This window comes from Drosophila takahashii, chromosome 3L (assembly GCF_030179915.1).
Source record: "Drosophila takahashii strain IR98-3 E-12201 chromosome 3L, DtakHiC1v2, whole genome shotgun sequence".
Classification (NCBI taxonomy): Eukaryota; Metazoa; Arthropoda; class Insecta; order Diptera; family Drosophilidae; genus Drosophila; species Drosophila takahashii.
In genome coordinates this window covers 23,659,538-23,680,908 of record NC_091680.1, presented here as the reverse complement: position 1 = coordinate 23,680,908, position 21,371 = coordinate 23,659,538, and the positions used below count along the sequence as shown (strand labels likewise).

The 21,371-nt window shown below is 39.8% G+C and overlaps 2 protein-coding genes across 2 annotated transcripts; both read right to left on the bottom strand.

Moving 5' to 3' along the window:
• Nucleotides 1-10,649: 10,649 nt before the first annotated feature.
• LOC108057687 (larval serum protein 1 gamma chain) lies at nt 10,650-12,751 on the bottom strand. The gene is made up of 2 exons (XM_017142079.2): nt 12,497-12,751; nt 10,650-12,359 (listed from the first exon to the last, which is right to left on the bottom strand). Exons 1-2 carry the CDS (start codon nt 12,749-12,751, stop codon nt 10,650-10,652), a joined length of 1,965 nt encoding a protein of 654 aa, XP_016997568.2.
• Nucleotides 12,752-13,201: 450 nt separating this feature from the next.
• On the bottom strand, nt 13,202-20,687 carry btl (breathless). The gene is made up of 3 exons (XM_017142078.3): nt 20,564-20,687; nt 14,825-17,545; nt 13,202-14,193 (listed from the first exon to the last, which is right to left on the bottom strand). The coding sequence occupies exons 2-3, from the start codon at nt 17,390-17,392 to the stop codon at nt 13,612-13,614; spliced, it is 3,150 nt and encodes a 1,049-aa protein (XP_016997567.2). The 5' UTR covers nt 17,393-17,545; nt 20,564-20,687; the 3' UTR covers nt 13,202-13,611.
• Between the last annotated feature and the right edge of the window lie 684 nt (nt 20,688-21,371).

The window sequence follows — 21,371 nt, the reverse complement described above, 5'->3', positions numbered from 1 at the left end:
TTAAAATCATTGAGTTTTGTCTTAACTCGAGATTCCAAGAAATCAAATTTACATATTTGATTTTTTGGATAAAAAGGATACAAATTAATGATGAATAAGCTAAAAAATAGATAGTAAATATTCCAAGGATAAAATGCCAAAACAAAAAGCTGGTTTCAAGAAGTCCAATAATATTCTTTAGGCAAAAGAGACTTTCTGCCATCAAGGCTATTACTAGCTTAACCAAAACTCAAAATTGCTCCTTATTGAAATTGTCACTTTTCTCGATTTTCCCCCAAGATGGTTATATCGCTTTACGGCACTCCATACCCACACCCTCCCACTCAGTTTCACCTGACTGGCTTTTCTAATTTCGAAAAACAATTTCAATGCAAATTGCATGTCCATCGGGGAATGGCGGAGCATGGCGATGGGCCAGGAGCTCGTAGGGATTACGGATAGCTGCCACGCCCCCAAACAATGGCCGCCCACAGAACAAGCGGATGCCAGGATGGCCAGACAATGCGGCAAGCAAATAGCTGGCAGGCAACCCATCCTGGGACTATAATAGACTTTTCTTATTCTTGCCACACAACTCAATTTGCAACAACGCCCGGGATATATACACAGGTCCCCCGATATATATCTTCCATGGCGCAGACGCCCAGCGAAGCGTCAATTGTCAAATTAATTGGCCGTAAAAAATTGAAAATGAAAATATAATCACACTTTCCGTTGTCGAGCTCACGTTGTCACTGGCTGGCTGAGGTCCAAACGGATCCGGCTTTTAACCCTCTATATGTGCCGGCTATAGAAGCGTTTTCTCATCAGGTCCGGATATAGAAGCGGGTGCTGGGGAATGGGGGGCAAAGTCGAGGGAGGTGGACCAACCAAAGAACGGCAGACATTTCACCTCAGGCGGTTAAACGTTGCATTTTTCCAGGTTGCCCTGCACTCACACCTGAGGAGATACCCTGTGGGATTTGTTTTTTCCATGGGTATGACATCAAAGTAACTGGATATCAAGCCGAAATATATTATTATTTTTGTGTAAAGTGAACTTATTTAAAAAGAAATAGTGTTTTAAATATGATAATAAAAATAACAGGCTAACAACTCTAAGGACTATTTAAAAAGCATTAATATTGAAAAAGTAATATATTTAAAGAAGCTTCACTTACAAGAAGGAAATTTTTAAAAGGTAAAAACTTATTTAATAGAAAAACGCATTCTGATAGATGTTTAGGAGTTAAGACTTACAAAAGCCTGTAACAGTTTTTTCATTACCGCTGTAATAGAAATGTTGAACTTTCATTATCATTATACCCTTGCAGAGGGTATTATGATTTCAGTCAGAAGTTTGCAACGCAGTGAAGGAGACATTTCCGACCCCATAAAGTATATATATTCTTGATCAGCATCACAAGACGAGTCGATCTAGCCATGTCCGTCTGTCCGTCTGTCCGTCTGTCCGTCTGTCCGTCCGTCTGTCCGTCCGTTTCTACGCAAACTAGTCTCTCAGTTTTAAAGCTATCGGGATGAAACTTTCGTAGAAGTCGTATTTCTATTGCAGGTAGTATATATGTCGGAACCAACCGGATCGGACAACTATATCTTATAGCTCCCATAGGAAGGATCAAAAAAAAAAAACGTAAAAAAATTCTAGCTCCGGTGTTTTTTTAAATTTTACCTTCTCCTCTTGGGAATATTTTTTTCTTTATATTTCTGAATTTCGGTTTTTTTGTTTTTTAAATCGGATCACTATATCATATAGCTGCCATAGGAACGGTCGAAAAATTAAATGGAAATTAATGGGAAAAAATTATATCTTTGTTGGTTTTTATTACATTCCCTTCTTCTCTGGGATATGACTATTTTGAAATATTTCCGAATTTCGATTTTAATTTTTAAAAGATCGAACTACTATATCATATAGCTGTGATAGAAACGATCGAAAAATTAATGTGAAATAATAAGAAATTTAACATTTTTGCGATTTGTAAATTAATAGAATGATCTGCAAGGGTATATAAGCTTCGGCTTGCCGAAGCTAGCTTTCTTTCTTGTTTTACTTAAAACAAATTTTTCAATAATATATTTTATTTTTTACTTAAATTATTTTTTTTATTTTACAACCTCTCACTAGAAAAGATATATTCTAAGTTCATCATTTATTTGCAGTTCTTCTGGCCTACCTCGTCGAGTGCCAAAGAATGTGGCACGTTGCATAATGGAAAAATGTTCGCACTCGACCTGATACTGTTTTCCCGACTTTTGCCGCCTCAATGCACTTTCATTATCTTCGAGTGGTTTGCCGTACATTTCATTCCATTTTGCTGCCACCGTTGTTGATGCGCCTTTTTTGTATTTTGTAATTTAAAATTTAAAATTTTGTTTTCTTTAGTTTGTTGTGTCTGATGAGCTGATTAGAGGTTTCCAGGAGTTGTGGAATTACACGAGCTATTAGGCAGCCGCTTAATGCGAAAGTAATTATGTCTTGTTAATCAGACTGAGGCTGTGTGGGGCCAAAGGGTATTTAACCCGTAAGTTTATCGGCCCTTACCCCGTTTTCCTCCCCTTTGAAGGTGGCTTAAACCGAAAACTTTTGTGATTAGCGAACGTCCCTTGCTGCGGTGAAGATAGCGTCTTAAGAAAAGCCAGAAAAGGACACTTCAAAAATATATCCTAAGGATTTTGTAGAAGTCATATTATTGTAAAACGAAAAACAGTTTTATTATTTTAAAAAATTGCTTATTTAAGAAATCAAATTTTAAAATAAAAGCTTTTTTTTTAGTTCCTTGCTAAATAAAAAGTTTTTGAAAGTTTTAAGAAAACCATACGAACAAAAACGATATCAAACTTTGAAATATTATTCTCTATTTGGTTACCATTATTCTAAAAAATGTTTCAATTTGAGAAACCGAAAATCTGCATTGGCAATGTACAGTTTGATTATAAACATTATAAATGTAATATTCCAATAATATAAAACTCTGGTTAGATATATTAAGAGTTCCTGTTTATAAAAAAATTTCTAGATTGCTTGATTTATATTATGCACAAAATTTGTGTGTTTTTTGCTGAGTGCTCTTGATGCGGAAACGCTCATATAATTTATGTTCTGCCTTGGCGCTCTGGCAACGGAAATGCCGTCGCGTAGTTTTGCCGCGCCTACAAACTCCTCCTGATGCTGGCGAAATTTCATAGCATACTATTCAGCGGCCAAACTTTTTGGCACGCAAATTAGCGGCCACGTTTGTTTCGCCAAGGGAAATGGCAGGAGGCATGTTGCGAAACTTTTTCAGTTATGAATATAAAGTTTATTTATTAAGCAAACAAGTTGGCGGTCTTATCTGTGCCGTGTTCTCTGATGGTCCTTTCTCTGTCAGTTCTTTTTGTGGTTGCCAAACAATTTCGCAGTTAGTTGAGCTTTCTAGTGGAGGAAGGCGAAAGGGGACCGGTACAATCTGCGAAAATTCGCTTGAGTGGTGAGAGGAATTAACTGAACGACTCTTTTTTGGTAGTTTTGAAGAATGGAAAAGTGAAGGGTTTTGTGCCCTTGATGATTTATTTTCAAGACTTTTAAGAAAAAGTAACTTAAAATAAATAATAAAACTCAACAAAAAATCCTGAATAAGCATTAGCGTAAGTTTAATCAATGGGAAATAAATCAAAGATTGCAAATTAAAAAGACATCATACCCAAACCTTTGTGGCACATACAAAATATTTAGAAAAATACCCAACTAGATGTGGGGCAAATCAATTCGAGCCTTTTTGCTTTGGCCACCTTTCCTGGTTAGACGTGTGGAAAATATTGGACGGAAGGGAGGCGTGAGCTGTTTCCAAATCAACTTGGGCCAAAACCCTTCCTTCCCACTCCAAGGCGAGGCATTCAAAAATATACAATAAACATTTTTACACGCTGCCTCTGGTTGGGGGGGCTATCAAGTTGAGCAGAAAACTTTTCGCTATTCATGCAGATGTACACGACAAAAAATTGCTAACAAACGGAAATGTGATATACGCGCGACAACCTAAACACACACAAAGGCTAATGGAGCGGGGCGTTGAAGGGGGCGTGGTGGGTTCAGGGGCGTCCGAGGGGGGCTATAAAGCTTAGCTATCTATAATTTATTCTTTTTTATTTATTTTCATTTATTGATTTAGCATTAATATAATCCCAATTTCTCAAATGTTTAAATTTAAAACATAAAATATTTTTGTTACCCCCTATGAAAAATAAATATTAAATGACTTAAAACCTTCCCCCTTAAAGTCAACCCGCCTACGCCCCTGATGGTTTACTACCAATTGCTTCTGAAAAATGTATTCTGAATATAAACGTTCATACAGTATAGGTGAGATCTATGGCTACGTGGCAATCGTCTTCGTATTCTTCTCGTTCTCTCTAGTCTATTCAATTTGTTTGTGAAGAAAAAAAAACGAGGGACCGGCGCAAAGAAAATACATTCATGCGTTGCATTGTCAAAAGGATTTTTTCTCTTCTCTGGCTTTTGTATGATTGAAAGACACCCACCTCAACATTTAAAAGCCCCTGCTCACCCACTATATTCCATCTTAACTGACACGCTTTGGCGCATCGCTTGATAAGCGCAGAAGGTAAAGGAGTTCTTACTGGAGGCTTTCCTTCGAGTGGGATTAAAAAAATGTTTACATAGAGACGCGCAGGACATTTTAATACCCACAAGAATTTAGGGTATTAAGGATGTCAACGAATGTTAATAAATAAGAGAGATCCGTGACTATTAAATAAATAAAAAATAACATTTTGTCAAATATTGTAAGTAACGACGTGAATTTAAGCTAATTTACTTAATAACTCAAAAACTTGATTAGTACAAAATCATTTAAAAACTTTAAAACTTAAATTTAAATGTTATTAAAAATGTACCGAAATTTAACTTTTTTAACTTGAATAATTATTAAGGTATTCATTGGTCGATCATCAGGAAAAAGTGACATCTTAGCATAACAGGAAGATCCGGATCCTGTGAGATGGTGGAGAGATTACGAGAACCGGAAGGGATGCGGACACAGGTGTGGATGATGATTTGGGGGGAACTGTTTCCCCTTTGACTTGACAGATTCCAATGACAAACTAATAGTTAACAAAAAATATTTTCAATTACTGTTGCTGTCACAGCAAAATCAATCAATTCGCAGCCACAGACACGAAAGCCATTTAATTTCTATTCCCGCACTTTTCCATTTTCCTTATCGGTTGGATATATTTTCAACGCAAATTGATTTTGTGGCCACAGATTGCAGCGGTAAATGCATTTTACCCAGAATTTCTATTAAATTTTTATTTTTTTTACACTTTACATGTGCTTTTTGCCCAGCCCCTCTGCGATTTTGCCAACTAATGAGGTGTGAAAATGTGGGAATACAATTTTTGCTGCGTTGGCTATGTGCCCTGCAATTAGAATGAATTTATGGGCGGGAGGACTTGGATCTCTGTGTGGCTGGTGTTAAGGGTAAAGAGAAGCGGCAAAGTATGCTATAAAAATGGGATTTGCTGGAATTGGTTGCGGCTTATTTGCTATTCACACCACAACAATGTAAACAATGCCCGGCCCGAGGACATCCCACCCCAGCCAATGCGACTGCTTTATCCCCTATATCCCACCACCCCGAACTGTGGAGACCCAGAGGCGACAGTGAAAAGCAATAAAACGCTCTGCCCAGAGACAGAGAAACACTCACAATGCTAGAGCAAATTTGTTGCAAATCAAAACAAATTTCAAGCCGTCGACACGCACACAAAAAAGCCACTATCTTCTTGTTTCAAAAACAACTCAAATTGTATACTCTTTCTAATATTTTCCAAAAATTCGAATGATAAAATTAATTTTTTTTTATATTTTATTTCGATTGGTTGTTTGCTTGTATTTAGTCTACTTAATTTAGGTATTGCTTTTTGTTTTTACGAAATCTCAGATAACTAATAAAGTAAGCGCTTACTTTTTGTTATCAAGATATTTTTAAAAAGTAAATTAAAAATAAGGGAGAACGCTATAATCGGGTGCCCCGACTATCAGATACCCGTTACTCAGGTAAAGGAAGTGCGAAGGAGATAAAAACTTTGATCCGCAACTTTTTAACGAATGGTCCGATTTAAAAAATTTCTTTTACATTTCGATAGGTATTGATAAACACCATAAAACTGCATTTTTACTTTTCCGAAATATTGAAATTTTTAAAATCGTATACAAGCGATTGTGGGCGTTAGAGGGGGCGTGGCACCCTTTTGAAACAAACTTGCGCTGCGTAAGAACTCCTAGAATCTGCATGCAAAATGTCAATCTTGTAGCTTTTATAGTTTCCGAGATCTCAGCGTTCATACAGACAGACAGACGGACATGGATAGATCGACTCGGCTAGTGATCCTGATCAAGAATATATATAGTTTATAGGGTCGGAAACGCTTCCTTCTACCTGTTACATACTTTTGCACGAATCTAGTATACCCTTTTACTCTACGAGTAACGGGTATAAATATCTACTTTTCTAATGTTACCAACACATTTTTCTAAAAACATTAACATAAAATTAACTTATAAATAGAATATTTACTTTATAAAAAATCCTTAAAACCTCCGCTTAAAAATTTTAAAGAAAATATATTTTAAATTGTTTTTATTAATATATACGACTTGGCTTTATTTTGATTGATTTGATTTTCTTTTTTAAGGCAACGTGAAAATGAAGTACTAATATAATACACTTCTTGCTAGAAGTCCAGTTCCCATTGAAAACAAAAGTGTCACACTCTAACCGCATTCTGCCTGTCCTCCCACTCACCCTTTGTAAAAAGACTTGGTCCATCAAGTTGATGAAATTCCACAACAATTTATGCAATCAGTTGGACACAACACACAAAAAAGGAAAGAAATAATACAAATATGATGGGACCACGAAAGGGAAACCGCTTCATGCAGCACTGGAAGTTCCTGGTCTGGTTCCCTCCACCAAAATCCCACTACCCCGGGACAATCGCTCTTAAGCCTTTTTGAATATTTTTGACACGTGCGCTGCAATTATTTTATTACCCAAACCCAAACCGCCCTTCGCCGCCCAACCGCCCACTCCATTGGGTCGTGTGCAGCGTGCCACGCCCACTCGATTGCAAACAGAGCAACAACAAGGGCGGTGGGACATAAAAAATAATCGTATTGAGGGACCGCCAACAATGGACCGGCAATTGATGCAATTCATTGAAAATTTTGATGGCAACTGTTTAGACTAAAATTGCATTAAGTCACCAAAGGCTTTTGTTGCCGAAAAGTGGAACTGAATGGTAACCCAAACAATTGCCAATCATTTTCGCTTTCGCGCAATTGCATTCACAGAATTTGAACGTGCCTACCTAAATAACAAAAAAAAAAAGAAATCAACCAAAATGTTGTTTTAAATACGCGTCTACTTCGCGCTTAAATAATCTATGGAAATTATGGTCGGTGTACGCACATGTATATATTTTAATAATGATGCCATTTGTTTGGCCATAGAATTTTTGTTGTGGCTGTTTGTGTTGGCAATAAAATTTGGCTTTGCCACATAATTCAAATTGTTAATCGCGTTTAATGGCGGGCATTTATCAATATTTTCTTCATGTTGCTGAATGCAAATTTTAGTCCTCCTGCTTGGCTGAAGAGTGGGACAGCAAATCAGCGAGAGAGAGAGGGAAAGGGAAGAGGAGAGCGCTCAAGGCCTCCTAAAGCCACCCCAAAATGGGGACTATGGTCCAATTCAAATGGCTCCTTCATTTTGGGTTTCAATGTTGTGTTGACAAAGCCAAAACAAAAATGGCGGCTAATATGGCGACAAAAAGTGTGAGAAAAGTAAGGAAAAGTTTAGATTTTTATGGATAAATGTGTGGTATACCTCTAATTTAAGACAGAATATGCTGCAGTACTATTTATATATTTTGGATATAAATTGATTGCGTTTCTTTATTCACATTGCATTAAACTAAAAAATAATATTTTCTTTATATATTATTTTATTGTTAACATTTTTGCATTAAATTTTATATTTTCACACTTTATACAAGAGGATATTTATATACATATTTATTACCAAACGATATCTTGAACAGTTCGCTTAACGTCAATATATCATATCGCCATATTCTTGGCCAAGTACATCCCCACTTAGAATGGGGCGGAAATCAAAGCGCAGCGGTCATAGCTGCAGCTGATTTGGGGGATGTCCCGTGCTCCTTTCCATATAAACCGCCCTTAGTTGTGAAGTTTGTCCTGCCCCTGCTCCTGCTTCTGCCCCTGCCCAAACCCCCTCCCCAACGTGCTTTTAATGCGCACCATTGTGTCAAGATAAAGAAACGGAAATTAGCACGATAGCAGGAAGTTGCCATCGTCGTTGACGTTGTTCTTGTGCTCCTCCTCGTCCGCTCCACAAAAAGCCAAGGAAAGAAGGCCAAGACAGCAGCGATAATAAAAAAAGGGGCAGCGGAGACAACAACAGAATGGGGGCGTGAACAGCCACTGGGAATCGGAATTGGAGTCAAAGTCGGACAGCCACAAATAATAATGAAAACGGAAATGAAATACAATACCCGAGGAATACCACAAGAATGGAAATGGCCAACGACGGTTGCAAGCGAAGGCCTTTAAGCTTGACTTTCACTTATAACCGCCCTAAGTTTGATGGAAGGGAAAGCTGAAAAACAACCTAAGATAAACTACATCAGAAAAAGTTCAGAAACAATAAGAAGCTTTATAGAGAATTTGTTTATATTAGAAAAAAAAAGATTTAAATAACAACATTTTAATATTTATTTTTTATTAATTGCCAATTAAAAAAATTTGAAGTTTAAATGAACAGCGAAGAACACAACAATTTAGAGGTTTTTTTAACTTTTAAGAAGATTAAGGGACTTTAAAGATTTTCATGGATTTCTTTACATTAAATACTTTTTTATGCCCTCACTTTCTTGGGTCAGCGAAATTCCAAAAGAATTCAGCTAAGCCTCATCCCCAAAACCCAAACTCAATTTGGTCCGAACAATTGCAAAATTAATAAGCCCTAAAGTGTGAAAAAACTTTTCGTTTTTCTTTTTTAATTGTGTGGATTTTGGTGGGGAAAGAAGCTTTCTTTTTTCTGATAAACCACACGCAAATTAGGCGCAAACAGAATGAAAAGAAAGGCCAAGAAAAAGGAATGCTGATTGTCGCCTATTCAGTTCATTTTTTCACTTATTATATTTTTGGGGCTCTATGGATAAAAACCAAGTCTCGCAGTCACATACAAAGTCAATTAGGCAAAGCGTCGCTGGCAACAAAGTGAAAACAATTCGCATTTAAATTTGCGCATTCTTAGAAAATTTCGCCGCGGAATGGGTGTTCAGTTGGGTGGTGTGATTTAGTGGGCGGGGCTGTGTGTAAGTTGCCGTAAAATACGTGCATATTATTGCGCTTATCTAGGAACAAACACGCCCAGGACTCCATTTCCCGGCCTGGACCCACAGATGAGGACTTCGCCTTGATGACGACTCCTGTCTCGCTTTTCTCTGCTTTTTGTTAGGGGAATTGAATGGGATTGCTGGTGGTCGTATTGTGTGCATTTGTTTTTATGCGAATGTGCCAGTGACAAACCAGCCACATCCACATCCACATCCTCCACCACTTCAAACACTTCCCAACCCGCCTAAGCAAGACATCCTTCCTTAAACGTTTCTTGCCTGCCAAATGTTGCCATCGCCTGCACGCAAAAAAAATTTTAATCCGAAATGGAACAAAAATAATTAACATATTTATATATTTATAGATTAATTTATTTTCAAAGAGAAAAATTAAATTAGACCCAACTATTGGGTAAAATTGTTGATGATAAATTGTGATGTTTTCCAAATAGAAAAGCTTTATCTTACAAATAAAATTTTGTTTTATAGTAGTCGACCTTGATAGTTATTTTTTCCAGTGTATTTATGATTGTATGGCACATGGTTGTGCTGGGTTTGAGTGTGGTTTTATGTGTGCATTGTATTGGCCTGGCATAATAGACACATTTAATTTTACTATTATGCCTTTTTGTTGTCATCGCATTCGTATAATAAACCGTTTTCCTTCGTTTTGAAGTTTCTGTTTTGGGGCGTCGAAGTCCCCATTCTATTTTGTGTTCCATTTTGTCAGACATTTATTTGATTTTCAACAAAAAAGGATACTTAGACTACTTGTGTGTTTGTGTATGCCAAATCAAAATTAGAAATGATAAAGTAGGAAGGTTAAATAGATATGTTATATTGAAAAGTGATATGCGATTTTGAAAAGAATTTAAATCAGGTTTAATAACATATTTTTAGTCGCAAGGGAAATAGAAAAATAACCTACAAATCTTTATTATAACGGTAAACTTTTATTTGTGAGATATTTTCTGCAAGAACAAACATATTAGTAAAATGTTACATTTTTATTTTTTAAAAACTTCAAGGGTATAATTTTTTATTTATATTAATGCATTAACTTTTCTACGATTAGTTAACGTTTTATTCATTTACCATTTTAGTTATGACTGCGTGCGTGCTTGGAAAACTATATTGATATGAAACCCTCTCCTGCATAAAAGTGCGTTCCTACAAGCAATTAAGAAGTTTAAGCACTTAGCATATATAATCGCATAATAGTTTCAGGCCTGGCGATGAAAGATTATCACATCCTTCAGAGTTTCGGCGAGGATAGGGTCAGACGCCCCATCAAACTCCAGCTCCGAGCCAGTCCAAGCAGTGAGTTTCACAAGTAATTGAAGTTTGAGGCCGTCCCTTGTCCCTCTTGGCAATAATAGATGTGGGGGAAATCGGCTGGAACTTGTCACCTCTGTTAGTGGGTAATCGGCCTCATAGAGTTCGCTTAGAGTGGGTTTAGTGATGGCCGATAGGAACAGACGTTCGAATTTATTAGTGCCCTTTCTTAGAGAGCATTTGAAGCTGTCCAGGTGTAAACGCGTTTTCGTTTGATTTGGTAAGGCCAAATACATCCTTGCCTCAACGGTCAAGTTAACTGGTGCTGTTATATCCAGACTTATGCTAAATGGATCATGATTAAGACGACGTTGTCTGGCCACAAGATGACGGCGCAGGAATTGTAAATTATTTCGCTGCGATTGAAGCAGTTGCTGGTCAATTAGATTGATGAGATCTATGTCAACATTTTCCTCGTATGTCAGCAGGGGACTCACGTTAATATTAACTATTTTTAGGAGCACTCTTCCTTCTCCAACGTTATACAGATCATGATTTTCATAGCTCCTTAAAATTTCATTTAACCGAAAAAGCAGCGATCGATATATGGGATCTCTAAGGTTGGCCGTTGCCAAACCCAACATATTAGCTTGATTTAATCCTTGTCCATTTACAACCAGGCTCAATTGGCGACAAATATGAAGGTAGTTAGTAGCTATCAGCTGTCCCGCTATAGATAAATTATCCTCCGAATGGTTATTATGTTCCACAGCCTCGTCAATTTTGTTTCTCAGGTCTTCTGTAGTCAAGTCTAAAATCCGTTGAACTGCTTCGATATTTAGGGAGGTACCTTTATATAGAACGCCACCGGTTGTCATCAGGGGCGGATCAATTAGATCCATCGATTTTTGTCCTGTTGCCATATCTTCCATTGTCAAGGCAGCCACAAATTGATGTAGATTGTACAAATATAACTGCGAATTATGAAAATGTGGTCCCATCGCCAGATGGTTTATATAATTGACTTCGTCGAAAGGTCCCCGAAAGGCCACCAAGCGATCGCCATCTATAATAATTGGATCATTTATCCGCTCCTTTCCTTCTTCAATGGCTATAACCAGACGATTTATCAGATTGTTCCAGTGTAAGTTAAGCTCCAAGTCGAGGCTTAGATGAGCCAAGTTTCTGCCATTATCAATGATCAGAGGATCCCTTGGCAAGGGTTCCTCCTCCGTCCAAGGTTGCCTGGGACTCCGAAATCCCAGAAGGATATCCTTCCACCTTCGTTTCGGTGTAACCAACCTGATGGGAGTCAATTGATGCCAGGCGATTTCCTGACCTGCCAGAATCACTTCCCTTTCGAAATAGAGCTGTGGCAGCACCTCATACATCGCAGGCACTCGCAGATCCTTGGTGTCCTCCCTGTCGCCCACTGCCATCTGTAAGGCGTTTACAAAGAGCACAGGATGAAAGTGTATCCTGGCATAGCAGGCATTTCGCTGGAAGGAGGACCAGTCTCGGGCCATTATCAAAAAACGATAGATCCCCAACAGGTTCTGGGGCATTTCATCATCCAGCTGATTAAAGATGACAAAAGGGCGTGGCACTTGATTCTGCAGCACACGCTGTTGAAAGTCTTTTATATACCTCCAGGTCCCCTGAAAAGATAATCAATATTGTAATCATTTTTAGACACTCTGTGGAGTGTGATCTCTCTATACTTAACCCTCGACAGTTACTTGTATGGTGATTAAATTGTAATTTGAATATTGGCAATTTTTCTCCGAGCACTTACTTCTTTATATTCCATTGGATCCTCGTTAAGTTCACTTCCCATTGCAAGGAGTTCCTCATTAAGCAAAGGTTTGTGCACTTGAAGCAGTAAATCGAGGAGAAAACGCTGACGACTTTGCTGCTGATTGTATTCCGTCAGCTTTTTTGATAAGCCAGGATTCTGCCTTAAAGGATGTAGCATCCAAGGATTGCCGAAACTTTCTATCCCATCTCTGAGAGCGAGTAAGCAAAGGCAAACATACGTTAATCTTAACATTTTAGCGCAGACTGATCAGTGACTTGAAGTGGCTTTTGTGTATACCTAAAGACGTATATACTCTTATTTACTTTTCTGAGTCAAAGGTTGTCGTTTTGCTTACAGATAAGCCAAATATAGGGAGAAAAGAACGGAAAGCATAATTTCAGAGCGTAAAAAAGTTCGGATTCGTGAATTTATTTGGCATATATGTATATTTGTATCCCTCCTAAGATTTAAATTTTAGTAACTGGTCGTTGGTACATTACCTGCAAACTTCAACACTCCAGACCACCAAACCAAGCCGATGGTGCGGCCTAACATTTTTCTAAAACTAAGTCGCAGAAGAGCCTTTTCAAAAATGTCGGATCCCATCGTGAAGATATCGATAAAAAGCGAAGAAATAAAGTTTGCACTTAGCGATCATAAGATCCTAGATTGTAGACCAATAAATAAATAATTACAATAGTATATTTAAACAAATTCGTTTTTATTGCCTCAACATGAAAATTATAAAATATACAAATGCCAAAGACCCCAAACAAACCATTGCTGATATACAAAGATACATATGAAGTATAATTAAATAATGAGAGTGCTTAAACTAATTAAGTCTTTGTCCTAGGGCCAAAATCGCGTTCTTTTTGCTGCGTTGCATATCTGAAATCGGTTGCAGTATTAGTCTAGTTCAGATTTCGAAACGGATTACAGCTTCACCATAAGTTTTGTGATATTTGTAATAACTCAATTAGATGTTTCTGCTTCTGCGAAATGTTCTTTGGCAATTTTAGGGGTGAAAGGCAATGGAGTGGTGGTTAGCGAAGCTTTTATGGGATCTGATTGACTCGTTGGAATTCTTTCATCTTTCCTAAGACTAGCGACTAATTAAACTTATAGGTGTACTGGTATCTGAGCGGAGATGTCTCACGGAATGTTTCGGTGTCGGAGCCATCGTCCTCATCCCCCGATGAGGGCGGCGTCTCCAGCATGGGCATTGAAAGGTCCAGATAGGCGTCGTTCGGGTTGCTGCTCGCCTGCTGCAGGATCCCGTCGAAACTCTCCACCAGCTCCGTGAACGTGGGACGTGCACAGGACTCGAAGTGCCAGCACTGTCGCATTACCACATAGATGTTTAGGGAGCACTTGGCCGGCTTCTCCATGCGCTGACCCGTGATCAGGTAGCTGTAGAGCTCCTCGGCAGAGAGGATTTGAGGGTACGGCTGATCTCCGTAGGTCATGATCTCCCACAGCAGAACACCGTAGCTCCAGACGTCGCTCTGCGAGTCGTACTTCTTCTCCTGCAGCGACTCGGGCGCCATCCACTTAATGGGCAGCCGTCCGTTGGTGTTCTTCCGATAGTACTCCGTATCCTGGATGTCCCTCGCCAGGCCAAAGTCGGCTATCTTCATCACGTAGCCATCGCTGACAAGGACGTTGCGGGCCGCCAAATCGCGATGGATGCACTGAAAGAGGAAGATTACAATAAGATTGTTTCAGTTGTTTCAGATTGTTAACAAAATAATTTAACTGTTATAACTTATGAGTACTCCTCGTAAAAAAATTTGATTGATTAAATTAACATACACACAAAAAAAAGCGTGTTCCCGTAAAATCTATATGGCCATGTATCGTTTTAACATGAAATACTCCTTTCGACCAGGTCAAATTTAACTGTCCTCATATCAAATTAAAATTGATCTTAAAAAATGTAAAATCGATCTACGTTTCATATCGATTTTTTTTTGGGTGTATACGGATAGTTACGTAAATATAAAAAAGGTAAATACTATTAAAAATAGTTACGTGTATTTTGTTTTGGCATAGGATGTTGTTGTGAGAGTAACTACTTGGTTGGTAAAATTGACAATTTTGTGGTTGGGGACTGTTTGACTGTTATATTGGTAAATTTTACCAATCGATTTTTTTTTATAAGGTATTATTAAAGTTATAGTTTGATGTCTTAGTAAAAAGCATTATTTTCTTAGCGAACAAATAAGATATAAGAAGTTTATATCAGAATTCTTAAGCTCTTATCAGTTTTTTTTTTATCCCTCACAATTTTATTATCCTCAACAGCACAGTACATGAACTTACCCGTCTTGAGGCGAGGTACTCCATTCCGCGAGCTATTTGAAAGGCGAACTTGGTGAGCTCCTTCTCGCCGAGATGCTGTGCTGGAATCAGTGGCTTGTCGTCCAGATAGCCATCACTGTCACTACGTCGCTGCGGTGCACCTGGCCGGTTCTGCTTGAGGAAATCCTTGAGGTTTCCGTGCGGAGCAAACTCCACTATGACCCACAGCGGTCCACCCTGGCTGCAGCAGCCCAGCAGGTTGATGATGTTGATGTGCTTGCCGATCATCTTCATTACCTCCATCTCACGCACCAAGCTGGCCATGTCCGTGTCCGTGTGCTCCTCCTTGACCATCTTGACGGCCACAATGGTTTCGGCCAGCTGTGGACTTCTGGGCAGCCCGTCCGCCTCCGCCATTACCACTCGTCCGAAGGCGCCCTCGCCCAGGATGGAACCCAGGTTGAGCTGCTGCCTGGGAATCTCCCAGTTGGAGTCCAGCGGAAACTCGTACTCATTGAATCCCTGGGCGGGATCAGCACCGCCCGTTCCAGTTGTGGAAACTGTGGTCCTCTGCTTTTCTATCCTAATCACCGGCATTTGCAGATCACCCGAGCTGCAGCCACTTCCTTCGTCTCCACCTGGACGGTAGATGATTACCTTCTTAGTCCACTGATGAACTGTTTCGATGCGGAGTTTCAAGAGCTTCTCCCGCCTCAGCCGGCGCATCATGAAGGTTATGAAAGCACTGCCCAAGAGGAACAGAGCCACAATTGTAATGGCAGCTAGCGTAAACCCAAGCGGATGGGCGTGGACCAGGGCGTAGATCTCCAAGGGCGGCAGAGGACTAACTACTCTCAGGTACACACTGGAGTTGCTCCTGCCGAGACCACTAGACGCCAGACAAGTGTACCAGCCCTCCTGGCTGTAGGTCACATTGCGCAGCTCCAACACCACGGAGTCGTTTATCATGGTAAAGTTGAGACGTTGGATCTGTACAGACCCCAGCCCGTCCAGCGAGGCGTTCCTAAGGACAACCCTGTTCCAGCTGACTGTGGGATGCAGATCGGAGTAGACGGTGCACTTCATCACCAAGCTGCCATTTACTTTCACAGTCTGGTTCTGTGGCACCACGATTATGGGTGCGGATCTGGTGCGATCGTTTATCTGAACGCTGAAGTCAAACTGAATGCAGCCCCAAGCGTTGCACACGTTGCAGGTGTATTTCCCCGAATCCTCGCTGGTGGCCTCCACGAAACGCAGTGACCAGTTCTTGGCGACATAAACGCCAAGCTCGCGGTTTAAAGGTTTATTGTCTTTGGTCCACGTGATGTTCGCCCTGCCGGACACCGGACAGGCCAAGGTCACGGTATTTCCAGACAACGAGTGCTGCAATCGTCTCAGTTCTTTTCTGAACACGGGCGGACCCTCACCGACAGGAGTATCCGCACTATCAACCTCCTCATCGTTGTCTTCTCCGTTGGATGGAGTGGGTGTGGGAGTACTTGGTGTGGTGCTAGTGGTTCCGCGATCCGAGGTGGTTTCCAAAGGGCTGTACAGATCCAAATAGGCAGCCGCCACCGTGCGCCCGACCTGGTTCTCGGCAATGCAGATGTACCAGCCGCCATCCTCCATGAGGACATTTCCCAGACGCAGCACCTGTGGCTCGTCCATTCGGGTTATCAGGCGGGTGAGGTCTGCAGGTAGCTGGGGCTGCTCTCTCAGCTGCTGTAGAACACCGTCGATGTTGTCCTTTGTCTCCTTGTGCAGCCACGTGATCTTCGGCTCCAGGGTGGAATCCTCCAGGAGACACTCAATGCTTACGTTATCCTCTAGGGCAATACTGGCATTGCGCGGATATCCCGGTTTTAGCACGGGCACTGTGTGACTCCTGCTTACCACCTCCAACTGGGTGGGATTACTCCGCTGGCAGTTCTGCTCCACACACAGCTCACAGTGATAGCTCCCGGCATCCTCTGGTTGCACTTGTCCCACAGTCAGTGTCCACCTCTTGATCTTAATTCGGCCACGACCACCCAGGATTTGCGTATCATTGTGTAGCCAGGATATATTCACACCGGTTGCCTCCGGGTCCGAGGGACTGCAGCTCAGCTGGAAGAGACCACCAGCCGTTTTTTGGACGGTCTTGGGAAGAGGTTGTAACAGCTTTAGGGTGCGGCTTTCATTCAAGGGCTGAAAGAAGAGATCCGCCTCGGGGATTGCCGGTGCAGCTTCCACCTGGGCAAAGCTGGCTATGTCATTGCCAACCGCCTCTTTGTGGCCCACAAGGAGGGAGATGTTGTACCATCGTTTCTGGCCATCCAGGCAGCCATAGTTGCCTGAATTCCCGGACTGGGCTCTTTCCAGGCGCAAGACGGGCGCCCTGAGTTGAAATCTATCCTGATAGTACCACTTGGCCAGGGGTCGGCTGCACTGCAACGTGATGTCCATGTCGGAGAGGAGGTGCTGCTGACGCGGACTGTTTTCCGCAGTGACATCAATGTAGCAGCGGTGATGGCCAAAATCGCATCCCAGGTCCGGAGAGGCGGAGACGAGCGCAATGATCATCAGCGTGATCGGCACTTTTGCCATGGTTCAAGTGGATTCTCTTGAGTTCAACAGCCACCAAGAGATCGTATCTAGATGGGCACGAACATGTATTGATTTACAGTGTCGGTCAGAATAATATCACTTCCAGGGTATCTTCATTCGAATTCCGCAGTTTTTAATTGAAGCGTCCTCCAGCTTTGGGAATAAATATTAAAATAATATAATATAAATTAGTTGCGTTGTTAAAAGTAAAAGTCAAAATAAAGTAAATTAAATTTAAAAAAAAATTACTTAAAAAATATAATAAAAGTCGATTGTATGATTAATTATAATTATTATTTCCCTGGCTGTCCCATTATTTTAACCGCAACTGTAAGTGGAGCAATAAATATTGCCAAATCTCCGGTTCATTCTCTCTCGTGATCGGCTCTTCAATTGCCTCTCTGTGTCATTTTATTTATTTATTATTATTGTTTAATATTTTATTGCCAACACGGCACACAGCCAAGTCAAGTCTGTCCGCACCAATATGCAAAAATCCAAAGGAGAAGCAGCAGAAAAAAACGAAGACTGTGTGCCCTGCCTCTGTAATGAGCTTAAAGACGTGGTCGAAGCCAGTGGATTGCCGGACACACTCGTCGCCACCCACTCCCAAAGGGGATCTCCATTATAACTTGTCTATATTCGACATTCGCCAAATGCTGTTGTTGGTGCGGCATGCGCTTCTCGATTTCCATTCAAAAAAACGCCGAACAGTTAGAAAATCACTTGACAATTTGTTGAAATCACTCGGTACAGTGGTTTGACACTTTTCAGTTATTTTTAACTAGTTGCATTTGCAAGGAAAACAATTAAGGTGCTAAAATTGGCAACCGCAAATCGAGGAATTCCAAAATGATGCCATACATTTGGAAATATCACCTGAATAAACTTTTGAATGCTCTATAAAACTTATAGTTCTTCGGAGTAAGTGTTGTTTTGTATGATAAAACTAGAAAAAGGTAGTTTAAACAGCTGAAATAATTATTTATATATATACATATATTCCATTCCATTCCATTATAATATTAAATGCTTAACGATTTATCAATAACAAGTAACATATTGTATTGAAAGGAAGTGTATTATTTACAGCCCTCAAATGTTTACCAAATAAACAACGATTTATTTAAGGGGGGAGATACATATAGAACTGCAAATTTGTCAAGATTTTCATGATTTTTACTAAACGATAAGGGTTTGTGCTGGAAGTTTGAAACTTGGCATTACATAGTTCTTATATAAGTTAGACCAATTTTATTTTTTTTTTGTATCTTTTAAAATGGCGGCCGTGGGAATTTTTTTGTCAGGCCTTTTTGAAAAAAAGGTAGGCCAGCTGCGGATCGTATATAGGTCGCTGTGTAGATCCGATTTTTGTGAAACCAAATTTATTTTCTTGAGAAATAATGTACAAACTGTCTGAACCTAACTTACATAGAATATCTCAAAGACTCTGGTTGGGGCACTCTTTTAAAGTAAAAAAAAAATGTTTTTCTTATTTTTCTTGTTGTTTTTGCTTTACAAAAAATACTTCAACGTACAAATTTCTACATAAAGTAGGTTCAGACAGTGGACAATTTCATTACAAACATTTCCGTAAAAGCAGCATGATGATCGAAGCATTACTTTTTTAGATACACGATCCGCAGCTGAGAAAAACATGGTTTCGAGAAAAACGCATTTAAAGTAATGAAATATATCTTACTGCACAATGAAGGTGGTGGTGACACATTCTTAAAGAGTTATACTACCAATTTAAATAATAAAAAAAATTTTAATTTTTTTGTTTTCTATATGTAAAACCCCCTTAAGTTTATTGACTGGCAATGCAAGTTTAGGGTAAATCCCCAGTCATATTAACAGTGTGAATGCATGTTTTGTAGACCACCTATATCACAGTTTTTAGCCGACCCAAGAACATAGGCTCTAAGGAAGTACCCATACTATACAAATTTATATTTATAAAATTTTTAAAGCTTATCACTTAAAAACCAAGAAGTTTTCAAGCCACTGTGCCGTTAATGAAATGTATTTTATTGTTTGTAAGGCTTGAGACAACCGTTGCGATTGTCATTGTTGTTGTTGGTAATATTGTGCTAGTGCTACCAGTAATTGTTGTTTTTGTTATGGCCGATATTGCCGCTAGCCGTTTGACTTCAGGCCCGATTTATGTATGTATGCACACGCGTCGCAGGTTTTAATTTATTCAATTCCTTTTTTTTTCATTTGTTGCCAAATACGAGTCGATCGCTGTATTTGAAGTATGTATTATTGCTTTTCTTATTTAATTTTTTTTTCCAGTTTGTCAGTCATTCAATATTTTTCGATTCGAAGCCAGCGCACATGGCCAAAAACGTTTAGCTCACACCTTTTTATCTAGTGAATTATTATCGAGCGAATGAATCTTTCTTATACCCGATTTGACATTTCAACTTGGTCTTTCAGCTATTTTGAGGACAGAATTACTTAGCGAATTTGTCATTCGGAATTTTGCATATTATTTATAGGTTAATATTCTTTATTTGGCCAAATTATTTATTATTCAATTTGAAATCACATTAATATGTTTGTTTCCTGTTTTGTCAAAGGGGATTCTTGTCGCTTGAATTATGAAGCTATTATATGCATTTTTTCTTGTGTTCTTTTATAATTTTTAACTTTTATTATTCGATGATTTTTGTGTTAATTTATTTATCTTATTTCTTTGTCTTCACTTAGTGACTTATTCCCAACATTTGGCTTTTTGGTTTTTTATTTCTCGGTTGATTTTGAACTTTTGGCTGCACTTGACATGATTTGTATTTATTTTACTTCTGGAACATTTCTCTCTTAAATTGTTTTTTCGACTTTATTTTTGTTTTACTGCTGCTTGTCACTCCCAGTGGGAACACAATTCTTTTCTGCCATGCCGCAACCCCAAATCTTTGACCAAAAATCACGTTCTTTGTCTTTTATTTGCGAGGAGCTGGGGCAGTCAAATGAGCCCAACAAAAAAACATTGTCACCATGTTTATTCGGCTGTCAATCGCGGATGGGGCTTGGATAAAAATCTTAAATCTCGAGGAGAGGGCAAGGCGCCTTGCATTTCCGCTTCGTTGCCAACTTTTAATGTTATTCGCCAGGGAAAAAAGGGAAATATATGGAGGGTGAAGGGTCCACTTCCGTTGCACTAACCGTAATCCGTAAAGTTTTGTGGGAGGAATCGAGCGGAGCCAACCGATTGGCTTGAATATGCGCAAACAACTGAAAGTAACGATCGAACGGAAGAAACTTTTACGAGGCACCAGCCGAACGTGCCCGATCGGACCGATCCGAATCGAACGGGTCTGCGGTTCTCAGTGATAATGTTTGCTAGGATCCTGTGCACAGGGTCTGTGCTGCGGATGGAATGGAATGGGATGGGATCGTATCGGCTATAGCTACCTGATCGAGGTGGTCTCCCTCCCGCATGTTGCAATTGTTTTCGCTGGTAGTTTTCCTCCTCAGCGGTTTCCTTTCTTTTTATTGCTGCTGCTGGGTTCTTGTTGGTTTTATTCTAAGCATGTTTGCGGTGGCTTCGACTCGTTGAAATTCTTTATTATCTGGCCTTCGGGTTCCCTCCCTGTTTGTTTGCTTGGCGGCTTAATTTATGCAAAAGAAAATGTGTCCATTGTCTTAGTGGTGTGTGCAGTACGTGCGCATGCGCGGTAATCGCATATCAATAAGGAAATATCCGTTACGTGACTGATATCCAAAAATCTCAGTTTCTGGAAGTGGCAACAACTAGCTCCCGCATACATAGGTCCAAGTCCTGATCCAGATGCGAGGCACGTAAACAACCCAAAAATAGTTAAATGCATTATCAATGCACTTGCTGGTGCGATGGGAACAAAAACGAAAACGGTAGGAAAATCGGGAGGGATTGTCTAACTGTCCAACCTAGCTACCAAGAACTTGGCATAGCTTAGTACAACTTCCGGTGAATACAGCACCCAACTCACCT

Bases quoted from the DNA above. Each gene is read 5' to 3' on its own strand.
- LOC108057687 (XM_017142079.2), bottom strand. From the start codon at position 12,751: ATGTTAAGATTAACGTATGTTTGCCTTTGCTTACTCGCTCTCAGAGAT. The intron at 12,360-12,496 runs GTAAGTGCTCGG...TTATCTTTTCAG, and splicing joins ATCCAATGGAATATAAAGAA to GGGACCTGGAGGTATATAAA.
- btl (XM_017142078.3), bottom strand. From the start codon at position 17,392: ATGGCAAAAGTGCCGATCACGCTGATGATCATTGCGCTCGTCTCCGCC. The intron at 14,194-14,824 runs GTAAGTTCATGT...TTCCTCTTTCAG, and splicing joins AGTACCTCGCCTCAAGACGG to TGCATCCATCGCGATTTGGC.